The sequence below is a fragment of the Zootoca vivipara genome, chromosome 11, assembly GCF_963506605.1.
Source record: "Zootoca vivipara chromosome 11, rZooViv1.1, whole genome shotgun sequence".
NCBI lineage: Eukaryota > Metazoa > Chordata > Lepidosauria > Squamata > Lacertidae > Zootoca > Zootoca vivipara.
The window spans coordinates 587196-612146 of record NC_083286.1 but is presented as its reverse complement, the minus strand read 5'-3'; the positions used below and the strand labels follow the sequence as shown (position 1 = coordinate 612146).

The window sequence follows — 24951 nt, the reverse complement described above, 5'->3', positions numbered from 1 at the left end:
GCTTGATTGGGGGGGTAACCCCCTCACAAAGTGTTTTACACAAAAATAATAAGACTGAGAAAAATTCACAAGCATACTTAAAAACATACAAAAGTTAAAATCCAAAATATATTAAAATTACCTCAACTTTCTAGGCATCTGGGTAGGCTTGTCTAAACAAGAATGTCTTTAGCAGGTGCCAAAAAGAGTACAGTGAAGGAGCCTTCTTGATCTCAGTAGGCAGGGAGTTCCAAAGTGCAGGTGCTGCCGCACTAAATGATCAAAGTCTTACCAATGTGGAATGGCTGTTGGGTGTTATGTAGCACCTGTAGTAGTGCCAGTTCTGCCGATCGAAGAGGTCAAGTGGGGTAAGGTAATCATGTGGGGTAAGGTAATCTCGTAGGTAAACTGTTCCCCTAATACAGTAGAGGCAAACCTTCCCATTTGGCTTGCCAGATCATTTTGGCCCAACTTGCCCAACACCTGAGCTCATATATGATGTCAGGTGTGTGGCAGGTAAAGTTGCAGCCAGGCCAAAAGGGTCTATGCATGGACCACTGGTGCCTGCAAAGCATTGTGCACGGCATTTTGCAGCTACCAACAACCAGAGCTGAATAGGGCACATCACAATTACAAAACAAGTTACTTTTAATTGAACCAACTAAATAACTTGAAATACATATTCTGACAGAATTCATGTAAAGAGAAACATAGCAACCTAGAGAAAATGAAGCAAACAAATGAAAGGTATAAACAGGATGTGGAGCGATACCATGAACATAAGCGACATCTGGATTTAATTGCAATGCTTGAGAGAAAAAGGCCCTGGGTGGTAAGTTCTTTTTTCTTTTCTTTTAGACTTTTGGGGAAAAACAAAAACAAATGTAATGTAACAAGTTTCCTTGAATGAATTGTAAAAGTGGATAGAAATACGGTAGAAGAGGGAAACAAATAAATCACAATTATTATAAAGATGACAAGATGAATTGCATTTTACATTATTTCTTTATTATTGTTATTAATATCTTGCCTTTCAAGATACAGATCTTTCCAAGGCAGCTTACAAGTAACATCAGTAACATCAGTGTATCTGAAGAAGTGTGCATGCACACGAAAGCTCATACAAAAATAAAAACTTAGTTGGTCTTTAAGGTGCTACTGAAAGAATTTTTTTATCAGTAACATATTAAGAAATGTTTAAACAGCAATAGAACAACAAAAAAACCCAGTGAGATTTGCAAAGGCCATAGAATGTATATGTTCTTTAAATTTATATAATAACTGTCACAGGTTCGCTGGCGGCTACTCTAGAGTAACAACGCTGACATGTTGCCTTTTCATGCTTTTATTATGTGCAGACTATTTACAGTGCGGCAGCTGTACAATGTACATGTTCTCAGTCTGGGTCAGTACCCCGGAATGGGGATTCCCGCGTCTTTCTCCAACAAAGTAGTCTGGGAATCCCCAATCTCCTCCCCCTCTTCACGCGCAACTCCGGAACTGGAGGGATGGGTCTCCTAGCCGTGCTTTCCGACCTCCCTCTTTCCCTTTCCCTTCCTTCCTCTCCTGGTTGGCGCAGGGGCTCTGTGACCCTGTCAGACCCCTCCCCTCTGCTTCCTGTTTCTCCGCTGGAATCATCTCCCTCCCCACTCCTGCTGGTGCTTGGAGAGGAACTCGTTGTCACGATGGGAGGGGGCAGTCTATAGTTCCTGTCCCTCACAATAACCTTTAAGGATTTGTCTTCAAAAGTCTAGCTGCTTTTCCTAGGAGAGCATTCAGGGCTATTTGTATGCTGTAATTCTGTAGGAGTGCAGAAAAGGCTAAGAGGGAAGTATTGGATGCGGAATTGATATTCCTGAAAATCTCCCATCTTTCCTCCCACCCACTTTTAAAAGAATGCTTGTAGCCACTAGGCTAGTTTGTAGCCATTGGGTTGAAAACTAGTGGACAGTGGCCTAGATCAGGAATGGGGGACCTGGGGTTCTCCTCCACATGTTACAGATTCCTATTTCCATGACCGAAGTCATTAAGCGACCTGGACCCTGCGACCAACATCTGAGGCCCTTCTTCATGTGCCCCCCTCCACATGAGGTCCAGAGCCTTTTCTGCAGTAGCCCCCTGTTTGTGGACTGCTCTTCCCAGGGAGGTGCCTTCATCATACATCTTTAGCTGCCAGGGGGAAATGTTCCTTTTAAACCAGGCCTTAGGCTGATTAACATTCTTGGTCCTTTTAAATGTGTTTGTGGGAGGAGAGCTTATGGGTTTGTTCTTGCGTTTTGTGTTCCTATTTTGTATTTTTATGCTGTGAACTGCCCTGAGTTCTTCAGATGAAGGCGGCATACAACCCCACCCCCTCTGGAGGAGGTGAAATAGTGGCCGTGAGTGGTAGAGGCAGCATAAGTCCACTTCAGTAGCTTGGAGTACGGCAGACTGTGCATCAAGCACACCTGAGCACAACCCAGAGGTGCTCTTGCCGCATAGTCTTTCATTGGCCCAGGAGGTCTTAAACCTACGGACATGTCTGGACTTGGCAATCCTGACAAAGACACCATTATTTCTCCTCTTACTGTAGCAGCCAGTAGTTAAGTCTAGTTGTGAGCCATACTAGTGGGAGATAAGAGTTTGTTCTAGAATGGACATTATGGTGATACTTTTTATAGCATTCCCCACACCACACTCTATCCTCTCTCAATTAGAATGAAAGAGAAAAATAGAAATTTAAAAGTTAGGCTAGGTATAAGGATGATGATAGACATCAGCTCCCATCAGCCACGCCCCATATTGCTAGTGGTCAGGGAAAGTGGGAGTTGTAATTCTGCATTCTGCAACAAGCGGAGGGCCACAGGCTCCCATTCCATGAGATAGACCTGCCCTCCTTAAGCATAGATGGACAGATGTCAAAGTAATTGCCTGGAACTATTCACCAACTGCAATCCATCTAACAGGGGCATGTTTGCATTTCCTGACAAGTTAAATGGTGAACAAAGTTTGGGCTGTCGAGCACAGAGATGTAATGTCCTCACAGACAACACCAGGGCCTGCTCAGTCAGACTCCCGCCTCCTCCTCCATTTAACATGTTATATAATTTGTCTTAGTAGTTTGTAATTGTAAGCCACATTGGGTGCCTTGGCAGAAAGGTGGTATATAAATACATTGAATAAATAATGTAAATTAATAAATCTGTTTGCTTGCATTCCTTCCTAGGTATATGAAGATGTCCGCAAGCAATATGAACAGGTGAAACAAAACAGAGATCGTCAAAAGGAGGAATTAAATGCACTAAGAAAATCACAATCTCCCATGACACATCAGATCCAAGAGGCTGAGAAGCAGTGTGCAAGTCTGAATAACAAAATCCAAGAGAAAGTATGTATTTAAGAGTTGCTTTGTAGGTCTCTTGGACATACAAGTAGTTTAGACATGTAGCTGAAGGTACCCTATGGAATGTAAAATGAAAACATTTTAATGAGCAAAGAATTAGAAAGGAGTCAGTGGAGTAGAATCAGAACAAAAGGTTCTACATAGTCTAGCTTCCTGACACTATCTAAATCACAGTATGCCTCACAAAGAAGGTAGTGCAATGTCTAAGGCCATCCTAACTCGCTATTTTCACCTGGGGATAACTTGCAGTCTAAAATTAGGTATTCAGAGCTTGGGCTCTGTCAGGGCCTGGCTGGGGTTCTGGCTTGTTTTATTGGAATTCATTGAATTTTTCCAATTCAGAGTCCATGGAGTCAGTGACAAGCTGGAGAACTGCACCTGAAGTGCAGCAAAGAGGGAAATAATTTCTCTCTTGATCTAGCAAAGGCAAAGGCCAAACTAGTATTTATACCAAGATTGGCCAGCCCAGAGACTTCATATTACCTGCCAATAGCAGGGCCTGATTTTGTACACTCCTATTCCCTTCAGCACCTGAAGTAGATGAACGTCTAGAGAGCCCAGAACCAACCACTGAGGTGGGTCTCATCTTCAGGCTGAGTTGCAGAGCTCATACTGAGTGTGGCCAAACATCATTCCCCTACCCACCCACCTACTCACCCATAGGGAGTGGTTTGAGTTTCATTGATCGGCTCCCAGCCTTCTGGGTGGGTGCAACTTCCCTGCTGTGGAAGTTTGTGATGCCCCACAGGAAGAAACTTGCATGTGAAGTGAGCTACAACTGAGGCATCAGGATACAAATGGCAGAATTAATACATGTATCCAGCTTTATATTGAATCTCAAAAGTTGATTCCATAAAGCTGCAGTTATTCAAACTGCCAACTATATACTTGTTAACAGAGAGATTGTTCTCCAGAAATAGTTGTTACAATATGCAGTTTAATCCATGGTATAGTAGAAAAGTCACATGTCCACACTGCCTGAGATTCTTTGATTATAGTTACAGCTGATTTCTAACTTTAAAAATGCTTTTGGTATGTAGGCTGCAGCTATCAGAGAAACATCTCAGAAATGTAAACAGCGTCAAGATGCTTTGGAGTCAAAAGACAAAGAAGTAAGTTTTGTATTGTATCTGTATATATATAAATGTAGGCATTGCGCACACGGATGAAACAGCCTTCCATCTTATTTTAGCTTGAATATTCTATACTAGCTTAAATACTGGCTAGCTCCTGCCATTGTCTCGTCTTATTGTAAAAACTTCTTTTTGTTATTGGCATGCTAGAGAAATGATTGTGTGTGTTTTTTAGATTGAGAGAATTAAGCAGGCAATGAGGATGAAGGAGGAGGTAGAAATGGACCGACAGAAGAGAATACAAAACACTCGTAAGATGATAGAAGACTGGAATAATGAGCTAAGAAATACAGACAATTCTGAGAATATTCAACCTCAGATGGATTTAATTAATGCTGAGCTTAAACGTTTGCAGGAAGAGAAAGTAAATATTGATGGTGAATTAAATAATCTGACAGGAGAAAAGGAGAACTTGCTAAAGGACAAAGACGGTAAGTGGGCTTAGCTGTGTGCTTGCTGTTAGTACTGCAGGAAGCCCACCACTTACATGGGGGTTACGTTCCGGGGATTGCACCTGAAGCCAAAATCATGCATAGTCAAAATACATTGGGTTCAGTGGCAGGTAGGATTGCCAAAGTCTTTCCCCCCAGATACCTATCCCTTTTTATTTACTTAATTATTTTTGCTAAGTGGTAAAGCTGAATGTGCACAAATTAAATGCACGTTCGTTGCAGGCATGCTATACTTCCACAATAGAAAATTGGCTTTGATACCTGACAACCAACCCAAATTCTCCATCCTGAAGATATCAATTCCCGTTGACTTTCTTTGTTAACATAACAGAGAAGGGGGTGGAAGCAAATGTTCTCCATAGGCTCTTTGGATCATGGCCTTAGGTGTGTTCAAGCATACCCCCCCCCCGGACTCCCCACCCCCCATACAACTCCTAATGCTGTATGTTGATGCTGATCCTGAAATTCTTCCAGTTTTGGTGAATGGTTTGCCAGGTGTCTGGAGCCGGCTTAGAAACTCCACTGTACATGTGGACCTCCTGTATATATAATGCTCTGAATCCTGGCCCAAATTTCCAGCAAGGATTTATGCTAGTGTGGCAGGGAATTCAGCAGCTGAATTGAGACTGGATGCTTTAACAAAATTCCACATAGCTTTCTCCATGGGCTGCTTGAAAAGAGTGGAAATTCAGCTTTGCATTGGGATTTCTGCTTGCCCTCCAGAACGATCTCCTGCATGCTGTTCTGTGGGGGTGTGAGGGAGAGCGGGGAAAGCCTGATTGCTCTAGTGGAAGTCCTTGCATGGACTTCTGCTAGCAGAAGCAGTTAGTTGGATCTGGGTCAAGGATCTAGCTATGGGTATTTTGTGCAAGAAAATATGGTGGCTGTAGTTGTGATAATGAAGCCCTGTGAACGTGGCTCCTAAAGCTGTCTCAAAATTACAGGAGTAATGAATGGCATTGTACAGTTTGACAATATGATGAAGATGAAGGAAGAGAAGCTAAGAAAGAGATTTCAAGACACACACATTGCTCTTACGTGGCTAAGAGAAAACAGAAACCGGTTCGAAAGAGAAATCTGTGATCCCATGATGCTTGCAGTAAGCTGATTTGCCTGACTATTGTGTGACTTAGTTATCACTAAAATGTAATCCCACTGCTGCTTATAAAACTATAATCCATTGTTTTAATGTGAATGACTATGCAAGCTTGGCATGCAGGTACCTTGATGTATTGAATTATGTATTGAATCTTGCCCCCTGCAAAAGTACAGAATACAGCCGTACCTTGGCTCCTGAACGCTTTGGGAGTCGAATGTCGAACTTTCAGTAAAACTTGATAAAAGTGAGATAAAAAAATCAAAACACAACTGTGCATCACAAATAAAGCTTAGCATTGTACAAAACAAAGGCAGTTTTTCAGAATCTAGGAAAACATTGGTAAACCTGTTTTAAGAGGCTGACTTATTACAGTCTCCACTAGGGCTGGGCGATAACTGTTTTTCAATGTTGCAATATATCCCCAGCTAAACATCACAATATGTCAATATATCACAACATCTGAAATCAGGAAGGGGCTACGCAAAGGTGAATAGGACAATGTCCTGGCAACTGCTACTACTTAAGGGTTGGGCTTGGCTACCCAGAGTACAGATGCATCCAAAGTACAGTGATGGGTGATGCGTCATAATGAATACAAATCTGGAACTCCCAGACGGCCAGCAGGCCTGCTAGGCAGCAGAAGCAGCAGCAGCCTGGCAGTGGCAGAATCAACAACTGGGGCGGGGGAGCAGTGGCAGCCCGGCAGCAGTGGCATAATAAGCAGCAGCCTGCGAAGCCCTGCCACGACAGTGGGTGCTGGCTGCCACTGCCACCATCTTACGTTGCCACTGCAAGGCCTTGCAGTCCACCTTCACTCCCCGTCACAGCCACAAGGCCTTGCAGGCTGCCGGCATTACTGCCTTCGTCTTACATCGCTGCCTATGGCCCACCAACTTCTGTTGCCGCCATGAGGCCTCGCAGTTGCCACTGCTTGTTCCGCTGCCACAAGGCCTTGCATGCTGTTACTGCTGCCCCCTTCCGTCACCGCTATGAGGACTCGCAGGCCACCACTGATTGTGCCGCCACTGCCAGGCCTTGCAGGTTGTCATCGCTACTGCCGCAGTCCTGGCAAGTTGTTTCTGCCACTGCTGTTTCTGCCTCCTAGCAGATCTGCTGGCTGCCTGGTAGCCCCAAATTATCTGTATTCACTATGATTCATTGTCGGGGTTTGGATTGTCCTGAATACCATCATTTGGTAGCCAAGCCCAAAACCAAAATTCCTGTTGGGATGCATTTTGGCTTGCCTGCTGATGAAACAAACTGTATGGTGATTGATAATGTTATCGTTTATCCATTTTAGACCTCTTAAGTAGCAGTTGCCTGGACATTGTCCTGTTTGTCTCTGTATAGTTTCATTTTTATTTCAGACATTGAGGTAGTTGCAGTGTTTAGCTGGTGATACTATGAAGTTTAGCTGCTGATAACATTTCAGCGTTTAGCTGGTGAGTTATCGTGATATTAAAAACCAGATATTGCCTAGTCCTTACACACCTTGTGATTTGTGATATATTGCCAGCTCAGATATTCTGAAACAGTTATCACGATGTGAACTTCAGACCTGTTTTGGACGATATATTGATATATCGCCCAGCCCTAGTCTCCACCTCATGGATTGTGTGACGAACGGTATTCCGGGGGTTGGGTACTATCCACAAGAAGCCCTGCTTCTGCATTGTCAACAAGTGACAATCTGCTGGTTATGGAACCACCAGCCATGTCTCCTTGGAAGTTTTTAAGATCAGCCTGCTCTGTACTAGGGGAGGCAGTCTGCTAGGTACCCTGGTGTCAAGTTTTTCAGGGCTTTCAATACCACCAACATCAACCTTGAAATTGGCTCTACAGCTAATAGGCAGCTAGTGCAGATCTTTCTACACTGTTAACATATATGCAAAGCTGGGTGTCTCACTAAGCACCCTAGCACCTGCATACAGTGTGTTACAGTAGTCTAATCTTGAAGTTACCCTCAAGAAAAAGTGCTCATTTGGGCTCCTCCCACATCACCTGGGACTTACAGTACTAGGTTTCCAGGGTGCATCTGGATGGCACCATACTGCAGTATCTCCTCTCCCACAAAGATAACGACAGGGCCACAGGGTAACCACCCAACATATGAATTAAGGTACTTCTATAATAATAATAATAATTAGCCACAGCATAATGACTATTGAGCCATTTTAAAGAATAGAGCACATTTTAATTCATTTTATTTTATTTCTTGATGCCCATTTAATGTAAGTCATACTTTAAATATATAATTTTATTATAAGGCATTTAAAACACACTACACTAAAACAACATCTTGCCAACGATGAAAACAGAAGTAAGCTTCATTGCATTCAGTGGGACTTGCTCCCAGATATGTGTGCACAGGATTTGCAGCCTCAGTCAAATATCCATCCTTAACTACATTTGGAAATGTACTTGCCATTTATTTAGAACCCAAGTATCATCTTACTGGCTCCTTTGCCTTCATGTGCATTTTATTGTTCTTTTTCTATTAATTTCAGCCACTGTTTGTAATTGTTGGATGTTTTTCTTTCTGCACAGATCAATATGAAAGATCATAAGCATGCTAAATATGTAGAAAATCACATTTCAGCCAACGACTTGAGGGCCTTTGTCTTTGAAAGCCAAGAAGATATGGAAACCTTTCTAAGAGAGGCAAGGACCAATTCCTGCATTAAAAACTGATTGGTATCGAAGTCCAGGCAGCAAAGAGCCTAATAAGTAGGCTCTTGATCTGCCAACATTGCATCTCTCCCACCACACTGGTAGCATGAAGCACTGCTAATTTTTCTTTTATCCAGTGCATTTCCATCCCCCAACTAAATGTTGTATTTTTAGAAGTCACCTTGTTGAGCAAGAGAGGGGGAAACCTGTTCTACTGTTGCCTGATAACAGTGACTATATGAAGATTCAGTTTCTTTATTCTTCTGATACAAAGTTAATGGTTGCTAGGCTTTTTGGAAAATTAACTTAATAAACAGGGTGCAGATAATTCAAAAAAGAAAAGTGAGGCCCTTCTTAACCCTGTCCTGAATTGATTGAAATGGCTTTCAGATAAGGAGTTGTAGGTGCTTCTAAATTAGATCCTCTGAAATACTCTCTAATGTTACTGTTGTTACCTACTCAAGAGAACTGTTAAGACAGCTAAGAGTGTTCCCTTGGCATTGATGCAATCTTGTTTAGGTGCGTGATCGCCAGAGGCTCAGAGTGAATGCTGTGTGTGCACCAAGTCAATCTTGTGCTGAAAGCAGACCTTTGAAACCAGTTGAAGAACTGTTGTAAGTTTTAAGCTATTTATCTCAAAACCCTACGTTATAATAATGGGTGTAAGTTATTATGTGAAAGCAATTGTGCAGTGACCTGGCTGTTTTCACCACAATGCCCAGCATACTGAATCAAATTAATTTTGTTGATTAAATAAGCATTTTCTATTTGCTCAATTTTGCCTGTCATCAGCTTGCAGAATTTGGCTTTTGATGTTACAGAATCTTAATATTTAATCTCAGTTAAAATATGTATGCTCATATTTATTCATTTCTCCAACACTCTTTGAGAATTGATTATTCATCTTACTAGTTGGGGGAAATGTATTTAACTGCCTCTCTTGCCTTCTTCAGCCGGTATGGAGTATTCTCTTACTTGAGAGAGTTGTTTGATGCTCCCCACCCTGTGATGAGTTACCTGTGTGAAAGATATCACATTCATGAGGTCCCTGTCGGCACAGAGAAAACCAGAAATATGATTGAAAGGGTGAGGCATGTTGACTAACAGAGATGGAAATCTGTAGTGTTTAGGGAGACTCTTGGTGTTAGGATGCTGTATTTCCCTTAGAAGCAAGCAACACTAGATCAGGAGGCCATGAACTTGTCATACCTTATATAAGCACATTAGCAAAGTACATTGAGCAACAAGCAGCTAATAAAAGCACATGCAATCAAATTACACCTCTCCTATGTGCTGTCCCTCTGTGTCAAGATGGGGGGGGGTCAGTCTTTTTGCCCCATTAGCAGAGAAAGTAATCTCTGTTCTTTCTTTTCCCAGCAGCAGTGGAGAGAGAGCGGTGCTTGATTTTGGGGGGGTGATGGTTCTGCAGAAGTCACCAGCCAGATTATTAGCTGGGATTAGAAGGTCTGAGCACAATATACTGATTCTGGCTGAACTGAATACCAATTACTGTAATTTATGGGCTCAATTTAGAGAGTTTGACTTGACCTATAAAGCCTTATGTGGTTCAGAATCCCAGTTCCAAAGACCACCCCTCCTCACATGACCCAGCCTGGAGGGAGATGTAGAGGGGGTGTTCTTCAGGGGTGTTTACTCCCCTCCCCACCCCCATTTGTGGAATCCAATCTTTTAGTGGTTAAGTCAGTCTCTATTGTGGTGTTCATCTTTGACTATTTAGTGTTTTGTTGGATAAACATTTTTGATATCTTGTATTAAATGTATTTTAAACTTGGCTTATAACTGTACTTAACTGTATGTATTTTTCTTGTAAAGTTGTTTGGAGACTTTTTAATATATAAAGCAACTAACAAATGCAAATAATAATAAATACTGTGCTTAAATTTATAATCTGCTTTCCTATCAATTGGATCTCAATAAAATATAAAACAGATAAAGTATCCTAAAAACAATTGTCTTAAAACCATCTGTACATGCAACACACACAACACCAAGCTAAAAAAGTGGAATCAGCAGCAGTTAAGACATCACTTCATTTCTACCTTGCATGAAGTTCAGCTCCCAAAGTCTTAGAAGGCCAGTAGTCGTCGTCCCCCATCCCTTTGAAGAGCAGGCCTGGTGAGCTGCCTTTAATTTGAAGGGAGGGGGGGAAATGAGCCTCTTTCTTACACTCCCAGTCAGAAGAGGTCTTAAAGTGTGCTGAGATAGAAAGCTTTGTTTCTGGGAGCTGTATGCTGCTGTCACGCATCAATGGATCCTGATCCCTGGGGAGCCCCAAGTTACCCAGGGTGCAAGGGGAGAGGGTAAGGCTACCATTCAGCGCCGGGGCGCCAACATATCTCAAAGTCTGTAGTTTCTGCATTTCACTTTATTTCCTTCTCTTCTTGCTGCCTGCAACTCCACTCCCGCTATCCCGCTGCCATTCAGGCCAATTTAGGTTAATACTGCATGCATCTGATGTGAGTGACTAATCCAGTAAAATGTATGCTGTAATAAATTTGCTACAAATTGAATTTTTTGTTGCAATAGACTAACAATAGGGATAGCAATAGCTATCCCTCTGGAGTTGATATAATTGTAGTGTGGTAATTTTGTGTGTGCAGGTAATAAAGGAAACCAGACTGAGAAACATCTACACAGCAGAAGAAAGATATGTGGTAAAATTGTCTTCTTACACAAATCAGCCCATTACCAGTAATACATCTCTGAAGCCAGCCCAGTTCCTTACTGTCACAGTGGATGCAGATGAAAGAAGGCAGTTGGAAAATCAACAGAAGGTAAGTGGATTTATGGTGATGATTTAGGAAAACAGCAGCTCATGATTGGAAATGTTGGGACTTATTAATCCTGTAAAGTCTTTGGTCAGCAATTTTGGCTGGTGTTTTATATCTGTTTTTCACCACATTTAACACTAAAGCTACAATTCTAAGGACACTTGAAAGTCACTTTCAAATATCAGAAGAATATTTATACCTGGACTTTAAAATGTTGTGCACCTTCTTAATTTAATTAACACTGTGAGCATTGGGGGGTGGGGCAGGGAATACTCCGTTTTTAAATGGTTGCCTGTGACCATATCCCTCTCTCTATTATCTATATCTAGATCCTTTAGGTTGCACTTGTACGTTAACAGCTTATGGTTGAGTGAGTCACCCCCCTGATGGTAGCATTGCTGAAGACCAACTGACTGTCCATTTATTTATTTAGCTCCCCTAGTCAGCTAGAAAGGGTCTCAAGGCATCTCATAAGCACTTTTTTAAAAAAGCACTGGTAAAAACTGCAAAAATAAACCAATGGAAAGGTTTTAGCAATACTTCTCAGATGGGCTTAGCAAACTGGTTGTACAAGTCTCAGAGCAGAGTCTTCCACATGGGGGGCACTGCAGGAAAAGAAAACCCTCCTCCTCACTGCCTTCCCTCTGAATTTTGTTTTGTATCCAGAGCAAGGCATTACTTGAGGTTCTTAAAGCCTAGGAATGGAGGGAGGGGACATTGTACATAACACAAAAGAGATGAACAACTTACTAAGGTATTAAGTGTCTGATCTCCAAAAACTGAAATCTCTAAATAATTTTATAGCACTTCATTAAGGAGGTATGCAAGAGATTTTTATAACAGACAGCTGAAGCTTCAGGTATTGCACCTGCCCTGACAGGTTGTTAATATGGGAGGGTAAAGGTAAAGAAAGGGACCTCTCACCATTAGGTCCAGTCGCAGACGACTCTGGGGTTGCGGCGCTCATCTCAATTTACTGGCCGAGGGAGCCTGGCGTACAACTTCCAGGTCATGTGGCCAGCATGACTAAGCCGCTTCTGGCGAACCAGAGCAGTGCACGGAAACGCTGTTTACCTTCCCGCCAGAGCGATACCTATTTATCTACTTGCGCTTTGATGTGCTTTCAAACTGCTAGGTTGGCAGGAGCTGGGACCGAGCAGCGGGAGCTCACCCCGTCGCGGGGATTTGAACTGCCAACCTTCTGATCAGCAAGCCCTAGGCTCAGCGCCACAGCGCCACCCGCGTCCTTATACGGGAGGGTACCATAGCTTTAATAGACTAAGGCTGCAATCCAAATCTAGATTTGAGTTTTGTTGAGCTCAGTGGGGCTTACATCTGAGTAGATATATCTAGAATTGCACTGTAAATATCTGGGCTGTGTCGCTTTACCTAGGTGTTAAAGGCAAAGAACAGAGACATTTATAGTAACTAGTCTGAATGTTAAATTGCTGCTTTACTCAACATGGAAATTAACATGGGAGTAGAATGAGGTGGTGGGCTGGTTTAAAGCTGTGAGTGATCACATAACTTTGGTAGGGCTATGAACACATTATGCAATGGGATTTTCTTCTGCACTTTTTACTTTAGGAAATTGCAAGGCAGCTGAAGTTAGTGGATTCTAAAATGGCTTCCTTCTCTGAACGACAAAAATGTATGGAACACAGAGATAATGACCTCAGACAACAGAAAAAGTTGCTATTGGATAGAAAAAACAAAAGGAAGCAATTGGAATCAAAAATTAGTATGAAAAGTGACAGGTATAGCTATTTTTTATATTTATTTATTATGTAGAGAAACAACACTCGGTACACGGAGCCAAACCTGGATCAGAAATGTTACTGCTTTGATAGTCCATTGATGATCATGGAGCCATTTAAATCATTAGGAAAACCTGCCATCCTTCTGAGTACTGTGAACTTCTGACTATGATTAAATTGATATGAGAGATCAAGTTGGAAATAGGGGATTAATGATCTACAAGTCCAATTAATCTTTCCACCCTTTTTAAAAGACTTTAAAAAGGCAAATAGAAATGTCATTAGAATTTACATAATATTTTATTTATGTTTTATTTTATGTATTATATATTTTATTTATATTCATATTCATATTTTTGCCCTTCAAGTCCTTAGTCCCCCTCAGTTTTTCTTTGCTTACTTGAAGGGCTTCGACAGTTCTGTTCCCTTTGCCCTCTTTGCTACAGTGTAGCAGGGGGAAACCACATAAGTACATACAGTGGTACCTCGGGTTACGAACACGATCCGTTCCGGACCGCAGTTCGTAACCCGAAAACGCCATTTTTCGCATGCGCAAAGTGGTATTTTCGCGCTTTGCGCATGCGCAAATGCGTGCGGTGCTTCTGCGCACACGCGCGGGGCGTGACCCGAGGTGTTCACAACCCGAGGTACGACTGTACTCGCATGTGCATTGTACAGTTTGAAATTTAAACAACAGCTGTAAACAAGAAGGCAGTGTGGACAATTGAATTTAATTACTTGGCTTATGAAAGTTATATAAATATTGCATTGCAGGGGGTTGGATTAGATGACCCCTGGGGTCACTACCAATCCTACAACTCTATGATTCTATTAAATTGTGGGGAAAGTAAGGAAAGGTATGTGCTGAGAATTTGATGTTCTGTGTGTGCCTCTTAAAAAACTGTTGGGCGATTTTTTTGCAAGTTAATGTCCCCATACTTACCAAATCACCCATTGGTACTTAAAAACCTGGAAGAAGAATACTTAGGCAGGATTCAGCTAAATTTAAGCACTTTCAAATCTATTAGGATTTTAAATTGGAAGAGTTCGGCATATTCTTAGAGTTTCCCATTGAAATCAGTGGCTTAGATCCGAAGGTGATCTTGTGCAAGTGGAAGGTACATCGTCTCCTGTTAAGGGCTCACCCTCAGCTTCCACCAATTCCCCCTGCAGCCCCAGACACCATTTTCTGTGCTGATCTGGAGGTTCCCCCTAACCACCAAGAGCGGCTTTCCAGGTCTTGCCATAGGGAAATGGAAATGGGAAAGAGCACCCTGCAAGCAGAATTCCACTTGCAGACCTTTGCATCCAGACAAGAAGATTTAAAAGTGCTATACTTTGGCTGTATAATTAACTCCTTTGGTGTTCATGGAACCTGCTATCCCTTTGGTGGGCAATTTGTGTAACATGACAGCTAAGATTTCAGCCACCCTTCTGAGTGATCCCCCCTCCCCATCCCCACCCCTCCCCACCCCTTCTCTACATAAGTGCCTGGAAACTTCCATTTCACTGTATCTGAAGAAGTGTGCATGCACACGAAAGCTCATACCAAAATAAAAACTTAGTTGGTCTTTAAGGTGCTACTGAAGGAATTTTTTTATTTTACTTCGATCCAGACCAACACGGCTACCTACCTGTAACAAGATTTCAGCCCTGAGCCCAAAAATGGTTAAGGGTTGACAGAATTTAGCTTGAAGAATTGAGATAATGATGACAGGCATCCCTGTTTTCTCCTGTGCTTGTTAACTTCAGTCAGGACATAACTTGTTAATTGAATGATAGGGCAGATGTGTTTTAGAGGCACTATTGAAAAGTAAAGGGACCCCTGACCATTAGGTCCAGTTGCAGACGACTCTGAGGTTGCAGCACTCATCTCACATTATTGGCCGAGGGAGCCGGCGTATAGCTTCCTGGTCATGTGGCCAGCATGACTAAGCCACTTCTGGTGAACCAGAGCAGCGCACGGAAATGCCTTTACCTTCCTGCCGGAGCGGTTCCTATTTATCTACTTGCACTTTGATGTGCTTTCGAACTGCTAGGTTGGCAGGAGCTGGGACCGAGCAACGGGAGCTCACCCCGTCGCAGGGATTCGAACGGCTGACCTTCTGATCAGCAAGCCCTAGGCTCAGTGGTTTAACCCACAGCGCCACCCGCGTCCCTTTTTGAAAATTAGGTTTTTATTAATTGTAAAAGCTTTGTAGACTTTACTCTTTTCAGTTCTTCAGCTTGCACAAGATAGTCTGGTTTTCTGTACTTTGAAAGGCAGTTGTTGTGCCTCCTAATTGTCAAAACATAAATCTAGCCTTCATAGGGTTGAACTAGGAATTTTGTAGTCATTCAAACAGCATTGCCCTTAAATCTTCCTTGCACAGTTTGAGACAAATGGAACAAGAGGCCGTCAACCTGGAAGAAGTGTCTGAGCAAGCGAATATTGCAGTAAAAAAAATTAACACTGAGAAAGTAAAACTCGTCAGAGAATTTATGCAACTAATAAAGGTAAAGACACATCTCTCAAAGGCTGCTATTGGTATTGTTGGCGTTTTATGAAGTTATTCAAATAATGATGAACTCCCCCTTCCCCAAAACGAAGACCTAATCGATAGATGTATTGAACATTTTATTTCTCAAGGAGTCCAATTAACATCAATGCTGTTATGAGCCTGATACATGACAGTGCAAATGTTCCAAAGGAATAGTCTACAAAAATGCCCACTCATAAGTATTTTACAAGGTGATGGGTGGGATATAAATTTTAATTATATATATATATATATATATATGTGTGTGTGTGTGTGTGTGTGTGTGTGTTATTCCCCACTTTCCTCCCACAATCACTTACCCGATTGTCCTGAAATTTGGCCACAACCTCAGAGTCACATGTGAGCAGGTAATCATGCACTTACACTGACCAGCTGACACACCTAACACAGGTAAAAACCTGGATTTGTGGTAAAAAAACCCTGCACCCTCCAGTGGACATTCAACGAACAACGGACAAACATACTCCCACAATCCCTCATGCCCCGGAGACCACGCCGCCAACAGAGAACAAACCGCCCCGAGACCCAGCCGCTCCTCGGGGAACCAAGCCTGCCTCGGAGATCGCGCATCCGAGACCAGGCCGCTCCCCAGGGACCCGCGCCCGCCCAGGAGATCACGTACCAGCGACCCCCTCCACCCGACCAAGCCCCTCCACAGCGACCCCTCCCCCCAACCAAGCCCACTCCACACACCCCACGGATCCCACCCCCACCCCGCGACCCCCCTGAGCAACCCCACACCCCACAGATCACACCCCCGCCGATCCTGCTGCCTCCCGGGACCCACCCCTGCCCCGGAGATCACACCAATCCAACCCCACCCCACTGATTCCGCCGTCGCCAATAACACCATCCCCACGGACCAGGCAGCCTCCACAACAGCCCTAGCCCTCTCCAAACTAACTCCCGTGACCCCCTCCCCCATCAAACCCACTCCACACCCCCACCCTCCACGGACTTGCACCCTCCACACGCCTCTCCACAATCAAATACCCATGACCCTCATGGACACACCCCCTTGGAATCCCGCCCCACCACAAACCCCCACTACAACCCTCTACCCCCAATACCCTCCACCCACAATACGCTCCCCAAACAATACCAAGACCCCCCAAGGAACCTCACCTCTCCTCAACCCGCCCCTCCCACCCCCCCAAATACCAACACCACCCAAGGACCCTCACCTTTCCTCAACCCGCCCCTCCCACCCCCAAATACCAGGATCACCCAGGGAACCACACCTCCCCTGGGTGGGGCTTACCGGGAAGAGGGAGTTGGGGCATAGCTGCCAAGTTATCCCTTTTTTAAAGGGATTTTCCCTTATGCGGAATAGGCTTTTTCGCGAGAAAAGGGAAAACTTGGCAGCTATGAGTTGGGGGATTCACAGGGATAAGCCGACGGGGGGGGGGGGGCGGGACGACGACGACAAACAGAATAGATCATGTATCAGGACAGGGTGGGGGCAATCACAGGGATTAGCCACAGCAACGCGTGGCAGGGCCAGCTAGTATACATATATATAAATGTAAAAGGTAAGGTGTATGTGTGTGACTTCCAACCTTTCTCAGAAACTACTTCACCGATTCCGTTCAAATTTTGACACAACATCCCAAACGAATAAGCGAGGTATCTTATGCAATTCAGAAGAAAGATGTCACACCTGGGCCACGTAAAACCCCATGTTCCAGAACTCACAACTCACCCTAAAGTGCATGCTGGGGGGAAAAGGAACAGGAGAGGTTGCAAAACAGCCCCCTCTACCAGCGACTACACTGGTACTGCACCTCCAGTGGACGTTAAAGGAACAGAAGGCATATCCATTCACCAGCACAACCCATCCACCCCCTCCTCTGCAGTCGCACCCCAATGGCCGCCTCGAGCCCACCTCCCACCACCGACGCCTCGAGCCCACCTCCGACGCAGACTGCACCCCCCCCAACGGCCGACGCAGGCCACACCCCCAAAGTTACCACCACCGGCGCCTCGAGCCCACCTCCGATGCAGGCCGCACCCCAAAGGCTGCGCCCGAGAGACAGACTGGCTGCCGACACCACAAGCGCCGGGCCGCCCCTGTTGCCGCTTCACCCGACATCGCAACCCCTACCCCAGTTGCTTCCGCTGCCTCTAGAACAAGGCAGGCTACGCCTGAGAGCTGGGAGGGGGGAACGGGACAGAATAGGTCATTGGTTGGGACAGACTGTGGGGAATCACAGGGATGACCCGGGGTGGGGGGAAGAGGGGGCAGAATAGGTCATGGGTCGGAACAGGGTGGGGGCAGTCACAGGGATGAACCACAGTAATGCGTGGCCGGGCCAGCGAGTAAATAATAAAAAGTGCTTTGCGCTATCATTCTGGTAGGTTGGAATTAATTGTTACTCACCCTGGGAAAAGCAAACTTTATTCTCAGCTGCCAAGTGTTTGATCAAACAGAAGAGGCATTGCATCTGGGTAAACACCAGATTGAAGAAAAATAAATGCTTCCCTTTTTAGCAAAATCTTCTAAATGATACTTGTTTTCTACAGAGTTGTGTGACCTTGAACAAACAGAAAACAGATTTGGTTCTACAGAACATGAAAGCAGCTTTCCACAAGAGCAGACTTGAGGCTGAATATAAAGCCTGCGCTGTCCAACTACGAGCTGCAGAGGTAAGACATGCACTCTCACACTTGTTGAATGAGGTTGAAAACCCACTCTCATATATGGAATACTCTTTAGGGGATGGGCCATTGTCCTGTGATAGAGGACATGCTCTTCCTGCAAAAGGCATCTTCATGTAGGACTGAGAAAGTCCCCCTCTGAAATCCTTGGAGAACGTTTGCAAATTGGTGCCCCCAACATTTTGCCAGGAGGGCTCAGTGGTCTTACTTGCTGCAAGACAGCTTCCTTGTTCATGAGTACTGTGTTTTTCCGAAAAAAAAAGACAGTCTTGTGGCTTTTTTTGGGTGTGTGTGTCTTATTCCAGTGGGAAGGGTTCCGCGTGGCATGGCTGAGGGCAGTAAGCTGTTGCCGGGAGGCGCTGCGTCCATGTCTTATTTTCGGGGTATGGCTTATATTGCGGAAACGCGTAGAAATCCTGCTACGGGTATGTCTTATTTTCGGGAAAACGGGGTATATTCAATCAAGATCTGCAAAATAATATGAAAAGGCACAATGCTTACATAGGGCACCAGCATTTCACATCATTTTTACGCACCCTGACATGGAGAGCAATTTCCCTGGTAGTTTCCCTTACCTGCTAAAGGAAGCCTATCCTTGAGTTTTGAGGACTGCAAATGCAGGTAAATAGAGCACCATTAATAGCAGCAATTACCTTCTTTTGTTAGTGAGCTGTGCTGATGGTCTTTAAAAAAGGCATTGTACAAGTAGTGGCAGTCAGGCAATATCCAGCCTTTTTCTGTGGGAGACAAATGCTGCATTATGTGGGTTCTGTCGGCACAGTGATTAAGAAAAGTAAAACATCTCTTAGATTAGAGTATGTTTTCCTGGTTAACATGCATGCACATTTAAAAATGACACATGCACATTAGCAAATTATATGTGCTTTTTTTGTTCAGTATAGCACCTGAACAAAAAAAGCACCAAACTGTGGGAGGCAGTGGAAGACAGGAGTGCCTGGCATGCTCTGGTCCATGGGGTCACGAAGATTCGGACACGACTAAACGACTAAACAATAGCACCTTAGATCAAGAACTCTTAATATTTATCTTAAGCAATTTTGGTTATTTAATTTTCTTAATGAATGTGAGAGGCAAATACAGTGGTAAAGGTAAAGGGACCCCTGACCATTAGGTCCAGTCGTGACTGACTCTGGGGTTGCGCGCTCATCTCGCATTATTGGCCGAGGGAGCCGGCGTATAGCTTCCAGGACATGTGGCCAGCATGACAAAGCCGCTTCTGGCAAACCAGAGCAGCACATGGAAACGCCGTTTACCTTCCCGCTGTAGCGGTTCCTATTTATCTACTTGCATTTTGACGTGCTTTCGAACCGCTAGGTTGGCAGGAGCTGGGACCAAGCAACGGGCGCTCACCCCGTCACAGGGATTCGAAACGCCAACCTTCTGATCAGCAAGCCCTAGGCTCAGTGGTTTAACTGGTTCCGGAAGTCTGTACTTGACCTGAAGGGTACTTAACCTGAAGTGAACCTTCCCATTGAAAGTAGTGGAAAGCGGAGTACTTAAACTGAAAGTACTCAAACCGAAGTGTACTTAAACCGAGGTATGACTGTATGTGTTTATGACCCATATGGAACAGTAGGGAGGATTGTTAGCCCCATCTGCTCGTCAGATAATTGGCACAGCCACCTCTGTGTTTGACAACTGTTTTGAGAGAGACTTGATAATTGTCTTGTTTGGATTAATTGATTTTTCGTTTATTTTTTGGAACATGTACCGTGGCACATTTGGGGACAAAAATGCACCAAGTACTGTTCAGAACATACATTGCAGTATTTATTTTAGAATGAGTTTTAAGAACACAACAATCATGTTTTCCTTCTGTGTTATTTTTCATAATTAAAAGTTTTGGAACACTGTTAGAGTGGCAATCTTTTCAGCTCAGTTTGAATGGTAGTGTTAGTCACTGGCTACTATTTTTCAGTAGGCTCCCATCCTTTTGCTCCTAGTGGAGTCAAATAAGACATATGAGGAAATACCAATACAGTCATACTTTGGGTTACAGCTGCTTTAGGTTGCGTCTTTTCAGGTTGTGATCCGTGCCGAACCAGGAAGTACCGGAACGGGTTACTTCTGGATTTCAGTGCGCAGAAGCGCTAAATCGCACATGCGCAGAAACGCTGGATCGTTGTGAACGCTGCGGGTTGCGAACATGCCTCCTGCACGGATCACGTTCGCAACCCGGGCATCCACTGTACTCTGCCAAATATCTCTTTCTGAACTGATAGTAGAAAACAGGCAGAAAGAATAATGATCCTAAATACTAAGTATATCATTATTATTTTAGATAGTCCAGCATGATGCATGTTTTACCCTTCAGGGAATTGTCCTTTTGGCAGAGAAGAGCCGCATCTATTCCTCTACCCTGTTAGCTCACAAGGAGGGGAGCTGCATGTACCAGAGCTCCTGCCACTTCTGAGAAGTGGCTGAACCTTGATGTTGTCCTTGACTGTTTGGAGCCTGGCAGTGTCTCATCAGTTCCTCCATGACCTGAATGGCCCCTCCCACCCCAGCCGATGGCCCTGCTGCCATTATTCACAGCACAGTTGCTTCTGATCACTTCTGGCGGCTCAGCTAACCTGCTGGTAAAAGCAGGAGCAAGTGGGGAAAGGGAAAATGGCAGCTCATCTTGCTATGAGCTGCTTCCTAACTGTTGAAGCTTGGACATTTTCCTCTCTCCTGTGATTCTGAAACACCTTCTGTGGATGAATATTTTGCTGTACAGAGATTAATAGATCAGACTGGTCTGTGCCTTTAGGTTTATTGATTTATCTATTGATTTATCCACCTTGCCTCCATTGTTCTCTTCTACTCCATTTTATCTTCACAACAGCCCTGTGAGGTTAGGCTGAGACCCAGAGAATGGCTCAAGGCCACCAAGGGAGCTTCCTGGACTCTTTGACCACTTCATGTTCTCATAGACAAGATATAGCAGGGGGGGGGGGGAAGGAGGGGAAGAGAAACAAGCAAACTCTGTGCCAATGCCTGAAGTTCCCGGATGTTCAGATCAGATGGGACTTGTGGAAATCGGCCTGCTCTCTTGAAGTACACACAGCAGCTGTCTGTCCCAGGTTTCCCTATTGCTTTGCCATCCCTGGGAGGCTGCAAAGTACTAGGCCAGGACACCCTGGGTTGTGTGCATATGCGTGAAATAAATAAATGCTGGAAATCCAAATAGATGTGTTTTACTCCACTGAGATGGTTCTAGAATTTATCTTGTGGGAAAAGTTCGTGTGCGAAACAGCTTTGTGGACTAATTCATACAATTATTTTTAGGTTGTGAGATGTAGGTTTAATAACATTTGCAGGTTGAAAAAATTATTTAAGGGTTTATCTACAATGCTACAGAGGATGCATTTACTTAAGGCATTTTGCGCCCCACTCTTTAACCCAAAAAATAAATAAAATTCCTTCCAGCAGCACCTTAGAGACCAACTAAGTTTGTCATAGGTATGAACTTTCGTGTGCATGCACACTTCTTCAGATACACTTACAAAAATCAGTCGTAGGACTGTCCCTCTGGCCTCTGCTCAGGCTTCAAAGGCCCAACACACAAGGGAAAATGAAGCGCAAGGTCTTCAAGGTACACTTCTTCTGTGCTGATTCTGGCTGCCCAGGCACACTGTCCTCCCTAGCAGTGGACACTGGCCAGAGCAAGCCAGGAAGGCAGATCCTGCCACATGGTTCTTCCCTCAGTCTTGATGGCAGCTGCAGACTCCACAGGGATGAGCTGGATGGAGCTGCCCTCGCTTCCGCACCTGGTTGGTGTTCCCCCTGGACCCTTTCTACTTGTGGCTCCATTTTTAGCTTTTCAGAGTAATTAATTATTTATTGAATTTATAGCTTGCCCTTGCTCCCAAAGGAGCCCATATAAGGCATCCTTTATTTTGGGAAAGTGTATTTTGCTCCTGGATGGCCTGTTAAGTCTACTGGGTTGGTGGATCACAAATTCTCAAGGCCTTGCTCTGGTCAACGTTTAGCTGAGTTTTCCATGAAAATAATAATACTGTCGTTATAGAATCATAGAGTTGGAAGAGACCACAAGGGCCATCCAGTCCAACCCCCTGCCAAGCAGGAAACACCACCAAAGCATACTTGACATATGCCTGTCAAGCCTCTGCTTAAAGACCTCCAAAGGAGGAGACTCCACCACACTCCTTGGCAGTAAATTCCACTGCCAAACAGCTCTTACTGTCAGGAAGTTCTTCCTAATGTTAATGTCATCCCCCTTCTGTCTATTACAGCAGCAGCTTTTGGAGCTGGATGAAAGGAGACGTACACTCTTGGAGAACTGTAAAGGTTTAATGAGGAAAGCTATGCAAGCTTGCAACCTTCGTCCAGATCAAAGTATTCCAGAACATTTCAGCAATGTAAGTGCCACAACAGAGGACTGACACGCAGACACTCACACAGACTAAACCCCAGGCGGAGCTCTCTGGTGTTGATGGAAACCGTTGCACAATCACAGAGGACCATTTCTGCTCTGTTCCGAAAGTGCATGCTTCCTGGCCTTTATCTTTTAGAACGGTTAAAGAAAATAAATAGGAATATGTGTATAAAATCATCAGTCCACCTCATATTACTATAAATTTGAATACACTTCAAAAACTTAGCTTTTTTTTTAAAAAAATACTGAGTTTTCCATAACTAATTTGAATTCAAACATTATACATCAACATCATCTTTTAGGATTCCCTGAATCCTTCGACTCCCCTCCGCCCTTCCATGGTTACCATTATCAATCTTTCCCCCCCAACTGTCTCCCTTATTTTCTCTATTTGTTTAACAAATCCATTTTTACTATACTTCTTTGTATATTACAGTACAAGCATTACTCAAATCCTGCTAAAGTTTTTAGTTGTTTACAGTGTTCTCTTAAGTACATTGCAAATTTTCCCCATTCCTTCTTAAAGTTCTTCTCTTTCTGGTTTCTGATTTTCCCGGTCAGTTTCGCCATTTCGGCGTAGTCTATCATCTTCATCAGCCATTCGTCTCTGGTCAGAACTTTATCGTCTTTCCATCTCTGGGCCGGTAATATTCGCACTGCTGTCGTCACGTACATAAATATATTATTACTATTACTATTATTATTATTATTATTATTATTATTATTATTATTATTACCCCGCCCATCTGGCTGAGTCTCCCCAGCCACTCTGGGCGGCTCCCAATCGAGTGTTAAAACAATAGAGCATTAAATATTAAAAACTTCCCTAAACAGGGCTGCCTTCAGATATCTTTTAAAAATAGGTAAAGGTAAAGGGACCCCTGACCATTAGGTCTAGCCGTGACCGACTCTGGGGTTGGGTGCTCATCTCGCATTATTGGCCGAGGGAGCCGGCATATAGCTTCCAGGTCATGTGGCCAGCATGACAAAGCCGCTTCTGGCAAACCAGAGCAGCACATGGAAACGCCGTTTACCTTCCCGCTGTAGCGGTTCCTATTTATCTACTTGCATTTTTTTAAATGTGCTTTCGAACTGCTAGGTTGGCAGGATTAAAAATAGGATAGCTGCTTATTTCCTTGACATCTTGAGGGCGTTCCACAGGGCCGGTGCCACTACCGAGAAGGCCCTCTGTCTGGTTCCCTGTAACCTCACTTCTCGCAATGAGGGAACCACCAGAAGACCCTCGGCGCTGGAACTCAGTGTCCGGGCTGAACAATGGGGGTGGAGACGCTCCTTCAGGTATACTGGACCGAGGCCGTTTAGGGCTTTAACAGTCAGCACCAACACTTTGAATTGTGCTCGGAAACGTACTGGGAGCCAGTGTAGATCTCTCAGGACCGGTGTTATGTGGTCCTGGCGGCCGCTCCCAGTCACCAATCTGGCTGCCGCATTCTGGATTAATTGCAGTTTCCAGGTCACCTTCAAAGGTAGCCCCACATCGAGCGCATTGCAGTAATCCAAGCGGGAGATAACTAGAGCATGCACCACTGTGGCAAGACAGTCTGCGGGCAGGTTGCGTACCAGATGGAGCTGATAAACAGCTGCCCTGGACACAGAATTGACCTGTGCCTCCATGGACAGCTGTGAATCCAAAATGACTCCCAGGCTGTGCACCTGGTCCTTCAGGGGCACAGTTACCCCATTCAGGACCGGGGAGTCTCCCACACCCTCCTGTCCCCCCAAAATAGTACTTCTGTCTCGTCAGGATTCAACCTCAATCTGTTAGCCACCATCCATCCTCCAACCGCCTCCAGGCACTCACACAGGACCTTCACCGCCTTCACTGGTTCTGATTTAAAAGAGAGGTAGAGCTGTGTGTCATCTGCATACTGATGAACACCCAGCCCAAACCCCCTGACGATCTCTCCCAGCGGCTTCATATAGATATTAAAAAGCATGGGGGAGAGAATGGAACCCTGAGGCACCCCACAAGTGAGAGCCCAAGGGTCTGAACACTCATCCCCCAACACCACTTTCTGGACACGGCCCCAGAGAAAGGAAATAGTCGTTTCTGCTCCTTCGGAATC

General features: G+C 44.4%; 1 protein-coding gene across 5 annotated transcripts in view; it reads left to right on the top strand.

The window, feature by feature from the left end:
• SMC5 (structural maintenance of chromosomes 5) overlaps positions 1–24951 on the top strand; it is a 45626-nt gene that overhangs the window by 9114 nt on the left and 11561 nt on the right. For 4 of the 5 annotated variants that reach the window (XR_009558303.1, XM_035099570.2, XM_060280039.1 and 1 more), the window contains 13 exons: positions 671–811; positions 3185–3346; positions 4402–4473; positions 4670–4925; positions 5891–6045; positions 8593–8706; positions 9235–9329; positions 9669–9801; positions 11337–11510; positions 13095–13264; positions 15637–15760; positions 18328–18450; positions 22722–22847. Coding sequence is in view for 4 of the 5 variants with exons in the window: in XM_035099570.2 (XP_034955461.2) it covers positions 671–811; positions 3185–3346; positions 4402–4473; positions 4670–4925; positions 5891–6045; positions 8593–8706; positions 9235–9329; positions 9669–9801; positions 11337–11510; positions 13095–13264; positions 15637–15760; positions 18328–18450; positions 22722–22847 (1845 nt within the window). In the remaining variant the exon portion in view is untranslated. The remainder of the gene's footprint in view (positions 1–670; positions 812–3184; positions 3347–4401; positions 4474–4669; positions 4926–5890; positions 6046–8592; positions 8707–9234; positions 9330–9668; positions 9802–11336; positions 11511–13094; positions 13265–15636; positions 15761–18327; positions 18451–22721; positions 22848–24951) is intronic. The other variant, XM_060280040.1, reaches the window with a different exon arrangement.